At 42.3% G+C, this 9,714-nt stretch overlaps 1 protein-coding gene across 1 annotated transcript; it reads right to left on the bottom strand.

Annotated features, from left to right (window-relative positions):
- Nucleotides 1-1,009: 1,009 nt before the first annotated feature.
- On the bottom strand, nt 1,010-7,767 carry LOC134792104 (ubiquitin carboxyl-terminal hydrolase 1). The gene is made up of 11 exons (XM_063763294.1): nt 7,509-7,767; nt 6,514-6,688; nt 6,149-6,356; nt 5,020-5,170; nt 4,207-4,321; nt 3,629-3,813; nt 3,273-3,436; nt 2,780-2,871; nt 2,341-2,451; nt 1,731-1,942; nt 1,010-1,286 (listed from the first exon to the last, which is right to left on the bottom strand). Exons 1-11 carry the CDS (start codon nt 7,762-7,764, stop codon nt 1,117-1,119), a joined length of 1,839 nt encoding a protein of 612 aa, XP_063619364.1. The 5' UTR covers nt 7,765-7,767; the 3' UTR covers nt 1,010-1,116.
- Nucleotides 7,768-9,714: the final 1,947 nt, after the last annotated feature.

The raw sequence follows: 9,714 nt of genomic DNA, 5'->3' as shown, positions 1-9,714 counted from the left end.
TACAATATACTTTGATCGTTTTCTATAATATCTTATATTTCAGCTACATAATATCACGGCTGACAGTATTATCATTTATCTGTCTAGTCTAAATCGTCTTTTAAAGCATCTAAATAATATTTGAATGAACGAAATGTTGCCTTCACAATACTATAGCTTACTCTGATCAGATGCCTGTATAACGAACATTTTAATACAAAGCTTCGAGCCTTATTGATCTTTCTACAGGGTGTCTCCCATGTCTCCTCTAACTTAGTTTGGGTTTCTAGACGAAAAGTGGCGTATACAAGATATTACCTTAGCATATATACATATTTTAGAGGATCCTAACTATTTTTGTCCCCACACCAATAAACATTAGTATAGCTACCCCTTTCAACCATTTTGTTTTCAAACATTTTGCAGAATTCTCCTTCATGTTAATTTTACGTCTTTAGAATTACCTCAAGTGTCGATACCTCTGCCTATATACTCATTGCTTTGTAGTAAAATGTTAAGTGCATTACTCACGATCGCGTATGTCATACGGAAAGGATGCAGCTGTGTAATAATAATAATATGCATACATACATATTGTATGTCTTGTCAGTAACTAGAACTATTAAATAGTATATAGTTCAATGTAAAGTTTGTACTAAGAAATTAGTAATAACTAGTAGTCATTGTTCTCATAAGAAAATAACACATTTGACTAAGCAACTTTTAGAGAAAACTAGCCTATTCTTTTAAACCTTTCAAATTTTCAAAAGGAAGAGGTTCTGTTCTCAATTTGGTTGTATGTTTTTTACTTGTAGTAAAACAGTGCGAGAAGGTGCACTAATGTTCGTCATTTCTACTTTTAACATTGATGTAATATTTTAAAGAACCTAGGTTGGCGTTTTAGCAGCAGTCACAATCCCCTATATCTGACCCCGAAAGCGACCTTCTGAATTTCTCGAGTAAAGCAACTCTCAAAAGGTTTATCAACTTGTCGGGGGTACTGCCATGCCCTCAGATAATATTTTGATTCCATTACAACTCAACTCCATGCTACATAGCCGCTTCCTTTGCCACACGGACCGTGAGTATGGCACCGGCGATTAGGTCACCTTAACTCTAAACCTTTCATCCTGTTCATTAGCCGTCTTCGCTCTTGACGTAGAAGAGCAGGTATGGCGTGGCGGCGGAGCGCACCTTGGGCTCGGCGGAGAGCAGGTCGTGGAAGTCCTGGTTGGAGATGGGCTTCACCTGCTCGTCGTCGCACGCCAGCCACGAGGCCTCGGGTCGCGGCCGGGGCACGCAGCACTCTGGGGAATTAAAAAAAGCAATGTTATCAAATAGGAGTGAGTTTATGTTGGGTATGGACGAAGTACATGGTAGAGTAGGTGAAAAAGTAAATGTTGACACTCGGAGTAGCCCTCTCCGGTGTATTTGACACTAAACTTGAAATAGATTAATATTAGTCAATGGATTTTTAAATTGTTATATAACATGGAAACGTATTATTTTTTAAACAATTACAAGTGATTATGATTAAATAAAACGAAACGAGGGTGGGGTTGGTGGGTTTTGTGGGCGTTGAATGTTTTTAGTAACATGTAGGCCGAGCACAGGGGCGCAGATCACACCCGCGAGATAGACTACCCGTCCGGTTCTCGTGGGCAAAATACTATCACATTCACGGTACTTCCGTGCTAAGCCTGTGTTTAGGGTCGAATGCACTGGAAATGAGCAGCCTAATGTGTAGTTACCTTTAGCAGCACAGCCTGGAGTCTGCTGCCTGGGCCGGTGGAACAGCGTGCGCATGAAGGAGCTGGGCTGCGGCGGCGCGTCGCCGGTGCGGGAGCAGGCGTCGCCGGCGCCGCCCGCGCCGCCCGCACCTCCCGCCTCGCGCGCGTACGCCACGTAGTGCCCGCCCGACAGCGACTGCCCCAGGTGCATGATCACCGCCCACAGCACGTAGCTGCAATTACACACGAGTAACATCACTAAAAGGTTAAAAACTAGACAGTGATGCAGCCATTGACGATATTCAGTCCCTGTAAATTCACTAATACTGGTAGTTCACCGCGATAGGTAGCCGCCGCGATACATATTCGATCCCTATAACCCCTCAACATCCAAACCGATTCTTGTTTCGTCGAATTCTTTTATATTACACCGATTGTGAATTATGACATCCTAAAGAATGCTCTTCATATCCCAATTTCAAATTACATACATATATCGATCTCAATTATATATCCATTAAGCTTATTTATACTCAAAATATCACCCAACAAACATAAAAACACACTCTTAATTATTATTATAAGACCTCGCTTCACTATCAACAAAGGGAGACATTCCTAAAAAAGGTACCTGTGGCTGGGCGACTGGTCCTGTGGCCGGTGCGCGCACAGCTCACAGAAGCACGGCATCAGTAATGGCGTCGGCGCGTGCCGCGTGATCTTCTCCATGCCGCCGCTGAACCTATAATAAGTCGGCATTCAGTACTATTATTATAGAAAAGAACTAGAAAAGCAAGACAAACTTTAAACCATTAGACAATAACAAATCCTTATTCTATGTTCGAGTGTTTTACCATGGCTTGTGAAAGAAATCTTAAAAAGAAGCCTTATTACCATTAAAGCTAAAAGAAAAAACTAGACCTCACTAAGACAAGAGCGATTTCCAAAGAGCGAGTGAGAAATATGAAATGATGGCAAATTAAATATCAAAAGACTCATTGGTAAGAACCGGGGTTTACACCAAAAACTTGCCTTGAAATAAGACAAGATCAAAATAAACTCAATGATACCTTTTTAGTTGCAAAACTAGAATTCGAGGTAGTCGAGAGTACGCCACGCTGCGCCGCGCTTCGTTGTAGCGGAGGCAGCGTTCGCACCAATACTGGAACATATAAACAAAACTATGTGAATATAGAGACACAGAGCAAGCTGCCTCGCGAAGCAGACGTGCCCGAGGTATTGCGGCCGCGCGTGCGTTTGCCATGTGGTATGTTACACACACCGAGCTGCTTAGTGTGGATGCGAGAAGGCTCATTCTGTATGGACATCGAAACAACAAATATTTTCACTGAGTGTTTTCCATAGGACTACTTTGAAATCGAGCACAGGTCTCATCCTACAAGCCTTAGCAAAAGCAGGTCAAGCTTACGGCTTGCCGAATGACTATGAGTCAAGCACCGTCACTGCCATACTTACGGTTGAAACATTACAGTCTACATTGCTCAAACTATAGCACTGGCAAATTGCAGACCTGTATAAAGAGCGAATAGGTACTGTAGATACCTTGTTCTGATCCCTTAGGTACTCGCTGGTGAGGCAGGCGGCCCGGAAGGGCTCGGAGTCGGGAGCATCCTCCTCGCCTACTGGCACACACAGTTCGAGAACTGCTTGCGCCTTCTCCGTTACCGCTTCGCACTCTAGGCACATTGTGCGGACTACCATCGTGCCTGCAAAAAAAAAAACTATACTTAACAAAAAATATCGACAGGGTAATAATTGTTCCTAGTAATGTAATCAGACGTATCTAAAGTCGTCGAATGTAAAAACCAGTGTCTTGTTGCCGTTCTTGCTTTTCTTCCACTTGCGCGGGTTGCCAAGCCCAAACTGTCGTAAAAGCTCGACAACCGTATGGTATTTACCTTCAAAGTCGTCAGCAACGAAGTCCCACCCAGGCCTGTGGTCGGGCTCGGCAGGGGAAGGCGCCCGGTCTTCAGTAGGCGAATGTCTCTTGTTGCCGTCCTTGCGTTTCTTCCACGACTTGCGAAGGTTGCCGAGCCCGGGTTTGCTGTCGCCGTCGAGACTCGGTTGCCGACCGATGCCGTTGCTAGAAATATCACAAAACCTGTTCAAGTTAATTATTTCAAATAATTTCATATTTATAATTACATTCGGATGTTAACGTTCTCGCTGGACTATAAGACAATACGATGTTCATGTACTGTGATTCATGTTTTTTTTTCAGAGTCAACCACAAGGAACCCAGCAAGCTAATAACACTCGTCCTCACAGACTGGTCTAGTTTCATTCGTCGGCAATTTCCTCGCGAGGCAGCTCGATCTGTGTGGACCCACCTAACTGGACATCACAAGACAGGGTGTAGCAAGCGCTATTAGAGTCCTGTCATGTCATGCGCGGTATGCTCGACGACAATACGACAGCTGGACCGTTTTGGTTATCAAATTATCAACCAAAAGCAACAGAGTAACGATAACACTACCTGTCTCCGTTCTCGGGCAAGTGTAACCGCGCGCGGTCGCTGAGCGCGCGACACGTCTCGCGGATATTGTCGAGGATGCACACCAGCAGCTCGTGGGCATCTTGTTGCCGGTTGCCTGGAATTGACAAGGTTGTCAAGTTATCATTTATCATATTTTATGTTTATAGACAAATTATGTTGCTTACTTTTAGGGGTTGTGCACAGATCACGCGAGGTGTTTTCGGCTACCCCTTGGTGATATTTCGTGAGGTTTTCGGCGACCCCCCTCCCCCACATAACCTCACGTAGAAAAATACACGTGAGGTCTCCTTATACACCCCATCAACGTGATCTATCGTGATTTTTTCGTGACCCCCCGTATCGAACCTCGCGTGATTTGTGCACAAGCCCTTATATCAAGTAATATCAACCACCAAACGTCGTGAACTCATTTACACTGTATTATACAGAACTTGTGTCCTATACTCTCGCAACTGGGGCTTTTTAGTCGATTTCGAAAGGCCTGCCATTCTGTCCAAGCGCTCACAAAGTATGTGCATCATAATGGATTAGTCTATAGATTTGTTTGGGTGCGTTTGTTTTGTTTCATTTAAGAATTTGTCCTTCGTTCTTCGACCGACGAATTGCTGTTTAATCATTTGCTTTCTGTAAAACAGGTTTAGATGTGGGGTTGCTATTAGTGTTACTTTCGAAGGTGGGGTTGAAGTCTCGCAGCGTCGCGAGTAAATGCGGTGAAGGGCTTCGACAAGTTGAATATTGAAGCATTTGCTTTCTGTACCACAGCTTCAGGTGTGCGGATGCTGTCAGCGTTACCTTCGAAGGTGGTGTTGACGTCTCGTAGAGCAGCAAGGAAGGCGTCAGCTGCGAAGGGCTCGGGCGATGCATCTGACGAATTGCTGTTGAAACACTTGCTCTCCGCTGCCCGTAGGTTAAGGTAGGTCTCGTGCAGTTTCTCCGTTGCTATCTGTTGAGCAAGCAGAAGGTACGGTTCATTTTATACCATGACGGTGACAGTGACAGCCCATTAAGGGTCGGTTGCACCAAACCGTCTGTCACCATTAAAGTGTTTGCAAAATTTTAATGTATGGGAAGTTTCATAGATCTCTGCTGCATGACGTTGATCAGTCTGTTAACTTTGGTTGCTGCAACTGGCCCTATAAGATAAGACACAGTAGTTAATATAAATAAATGCACACTAATTTAAGAATTGTCATGAAATTTAGTTGGAAACAAAGTATGTTAAATATATTCAGCCCCATTACCGTATTACAATATTTGTGTATGATAGAGATAGCAGAAATATTTGTAAATGTGAAATAATGTTATTAGATCAATGTTTGATAACATAATGTATGTCAAAGTATAACATACTAGCCTACATCTTTTTACAGACAAAGATAATTTTGTACTTTACTAAATTTTGGGGACAATTTAACCAATTTAGTTGTGACATTAGGCTAGTCAATTTGTTTTTGATGATAAGGCACTATAGACCACACAAATGATGTCACCAGACGTGCTATCATGAGTTGCTTTCTCGCGCGCGACTCCATACATCTTGCGCGACCTCAAGTATGGACTCGCGTGCGAGAACGCAACTCATGCTAGACGGTATGGTCCACGGTGTCTCTTAGCAGGCAGTCTGTGCAGGTATTTTTGAGAACGTTAAGGAGGAGAGTTTAGATTTCACACTAAATTTTTATATGAAATTATGGAATATGACTAAACCAAAAATCAACTCTAGCATTTTCAGATATATTAAAATAGTAGCTTCTGGAAGTGAACTGGTCCACTGTCTTTACCAAACCTTTAGCCAAAAAAATTAAGTGAATAAAAGGTATGATCTGCCACTTGAAAAAAATTGCAGGCTGGCTCTGGAGGTCAGGAAATCAGGTTATTTAGAAGATAATTGGAAAACTGAAGAAGATTCTACATTACTTACCCTTATTTTACTCTTCTCTGAACAGTTATCCGACTGTCCTAGCGAGAGCAGATCCTTGCTGCTCCAGGACCTGGCACCGGACGAAGCTAGACCAGCCGCACTTCTTCCGAGTGAGGAACTCTTCAGTCGTATGCTGCCGAGCTTCTGCTCCACACTGGCCAAGTCTGACACGAGGTGGTGGAGGTTGTGGAGGAATCTTGGAGCATACCTGAGAAGAAATAAAGGGAGCACATCGAATCAGATATTCAAATGAAATGAGAGGTGTTTAGTCAATTGAGTTGCTCTCCTTCTTTTTCCTCTCTTTTTTTATTACAGACAGATTTTAGTGGGATGGATCCTTTTCACTAATTCAGTCACCAGCTTACCGCAAGGTATAGAGCACACTGTTAAGAAAGCAAGTGTTGCCGAGGTTAGACAGGGTGGCAATTGGAATCTTGCGCTGCATCCCATACTGATTGTCATTGTGGTGGCCATTCAACATGGCAGTGCTTGCCACGGACGCGTTCAGTATTATCAACTCTGTTTCTGGTGCAGGTGATACTGAAATAAAAAAAAAACACTAAATGAGAAATCTATTTACAAGTATATATCTATAGGAGACCTAGTCATATTTATCGCCCACTCTCTTAACTGTCCATTGGTGGACCTTATGCCTTTTGTCTTAAGACCCACCGATGGACAGTTAAGTGTTGCTGTTTGTACTAGGTATTTATAGCATTATTCGTAAACACACTACAAGCCTCAATTAGCTTTTAATTGTTTGTCTGGATCTTTCATTTTGACCTATGTATTTGTAAGAAAAGGATAAAACATAAATAACCTAATTGAGGCTTGTAAAGTTTTAAGGGGCCCAAAGATTACCAGTTTGCCAGACGATATCAGCCTGTCGGTTAAATACAAAAGGTGACAGTTCCAAACAACTGACAGGCTGATATCGTCCGGCGAACTGGTAATCTGTGGGCCCCTTTATGAATAAGGGGGTTAGAATTTCCATAATGGTCATACAGGTGATTAGGCTAAATTCACGGTAACTGGTGGCATTACTTACAGTGGTAAGTTGTCAAATTATCCATTAAGGATTTACAGTACTAGTAACACAATAAAAGTTTACAGACACTGGCTTATACCAGCCCACTAATATAAGATATCATCATATGAATGGGTGAGTCATTTAGAAAGTCCTAGATAAAAAAAATTAGCAATATTATAATACCAAATAACTTATAACTTTCAGCATGACTCTTATACTTATTCATCATTCATGAAAGGGTAAATAGCATTACATTCGGCATTCTTAGACTATACCTATTAGGTACCTCGATGTTTATAAAACCTTGTTTAGAACTAAATGGAAACATACCTGGTGGCTTAGGTGATTCAGTAAGTGGCTTTAGCCTTTTAGCCGAACTCAAAGTATTGTTATAAGTGCCTTTGAATGGCCGCTTCGCCGGCCTGTTTTCCTTATTATCGTGATTTCCGAACTTGCCAGGCACAGATTTCTCTTTCGGATCTGCAAGTCGGTCTTCGTTGCTCAGATAAGTTGCATTTCTATTCAAGGACAGTGAAAACTTTGCTTTTTCGACTCCTTTTTTCGTTTCAACCAAATTAACTGGCATCTTCAGGATACCTGTGAAGTAGTTACGAAATGGTAATATCAATTGAGCAAAATGCAGGGGCCACGACTTCGTAACTTTCCCGAGGCATGTCAAGGTTTTTTGCCGGATCCTCGGATTTTTCTACGAAACTACTTACATTAACGTTTTCATTAGGCGTATTGACTTACATTATATCGTAAGACAATATAGTTTTCTATTAAACTACCGAAATAAACAGAAATTTAGTAAAAATTAAACGCGAGCACCTCCGTTTGTAGCAGTCGGCCATATTGGATTATTTGATTGATGTCAGAGAGTGGTATAAAGCCGGCTACACATCATAACAAGGCTTTTACAAATGTTGCATAAATGGCATGCGATAGGATAGGATTGATGAATTCAGTCGATCGATCAAATGTCGCAATTAAATGCACCTTCGTTATTAGGTAAATGCTCTAAAGTAGCAACGCGACGACGTTTGAAGAGGCCATTACACTGTCTAAGCTGGGTTGCTAACCATGTAGCACGGCCCTTTTTGATATGCTGACCGCACCAAAGTCGTGGTCCGGTACGCCAGTCTGTTATAACTTTGATAGTGTTCACAGTTGGTTTACACTTACAGACGATCGCACTGGACCGCGATCTTGGTGAGAGCGAGAAAGAGATATTTCGTCCCGTCCGGATACCACTTTACTTTTCTGAAATTTAGTTTTTTGGTATAAAAACTAGCCAAGACAAATCCTGAACTTTAAGGCTCCTCTTCACGTTGGGCCAACGCCAACGCCAACGAGGGACGCAGCCATGCGGTAGAATGAGATAGCAATATCACTTTCTCCCTCTAACGCATAAATGCGTCCCTCGTTGGCGTTGGCGTTGGCCCAACGTGAAGAGGAGCCTTTAATTACACCTCAAGCAAACTAGAACTTGGCACCCATATAGATCTCAATTCTTTTTCCGGCAAAGTCAACAACGACGAATATTCTTAATATAGAACTAGGCTCTCATTTCACATTCATGTTTTTGATGGGATATCATTACTTTTTGTATGGAAATTATAAGTATTCGTCATAGTGGATTTCAAAACTAAAATTTATTTTTGCTATTACAAAATCGTTAGGCACTTAGTATTTAAACACAAACTGTTTTTTGGAAAATTTTACAAATCGTAAAAAATACATTGTTTCTTTATCTCAGTTTCGTAACCACACAATTAACAAGGTGGATGCCAAATTTCAACTTGCTAGGTCATCTACCGCTACCACAGAATAAATAATAGTACTGCCGTACAGAAAGGAAACTTCCTACAAAACCGAAGTTTGACAGCGGAGCGGTTCAGGGTCGAATCATGCTATCCCTTTCTAATATATGGCACTATCCCTTTCGGCTATTTAGGGTTGTCAAAATTCAAGTGATTATCTTATCTGTGGTCGTGCACGCAAAAGGAAGTCAAGTGGTGCCAACCCTAGTGAGTATTATATTCTTTGGTGCCAACCCTAATAATTGCTCGGAGCAATGCTGAGCCGAGCGGAGCCGAGTTTGGCCGAAGTCAGGAGTTTCGCACCCCTGCCGCTACCGCGTGTCTAGATTTTGACCGCACCAAACATGGAGGAGCACTCTAAAGGGGCCCACTGATTAACAGTCCGCCGGACGGTATCGGCCCGTCAGAACAAAATTTTGACAGTTCCGAACAACTGACAGGCCGATACCGTCCGGCGGACTATTGATTATATTCTCTTTGCGGCGGACTGTTAATCAGTGGGCCCCTTAATATAGGTAGGTACTTACACTACTTACTATTACTCTTTGAGGAGCACCAAGGTTGCGGTCCGGTGCGGTCACATAAAGTGTCTGCCACTTTACGTGACTTTAATATTTGCTGCCTTTATCGCTGAGTATATATTCACTTCGTGGTTTGTACGAGATGCATTCTGATTTAAAGTTATATTAAATCAAGAATAATAATAAATGTAT

This window comes from Cydia splendana, chromosome 7 (genome assembly GCF_910591565.1).
Source record: "Cydia splendana chromosome 7, ilCydSple1.2, whole genome shotgun sequence".
Taxonomy (NCBI): Eukaryota; Metazoa; Arthropoda; class Insecta; order Lepidoptera; family Tortricidae; genus Cydia; species Cydia splendana.
This window is presented reverse-complemented; position numbering and strand designations above follow the sequence as displayed.

Bases quoted from the DNA above. Each gene is read 5' to 3' on its own strand.
- LOC134792104 (XM_063763294.1), bottom strand. From the start codon at position 7,764: ATGCCAGTTAATTTGGTTGAAACGAAAAAAGGAGTCGAAAAAGCAAAG. The intron at 6,689-7,508 runs GTATGTTTCCAT...TTTTTATTTCAG, and splicing joins TGAATCACCTAAGCCACCAG to TATCACCTGCACCAGAAACA. The intron at 4,322-5,019 runs GTAACGCTGACA...TGTCAATTCCAG, and splicing joins CGTCAACACCACCTTCGAAG to GCAACCGGCAACAAGATGCC.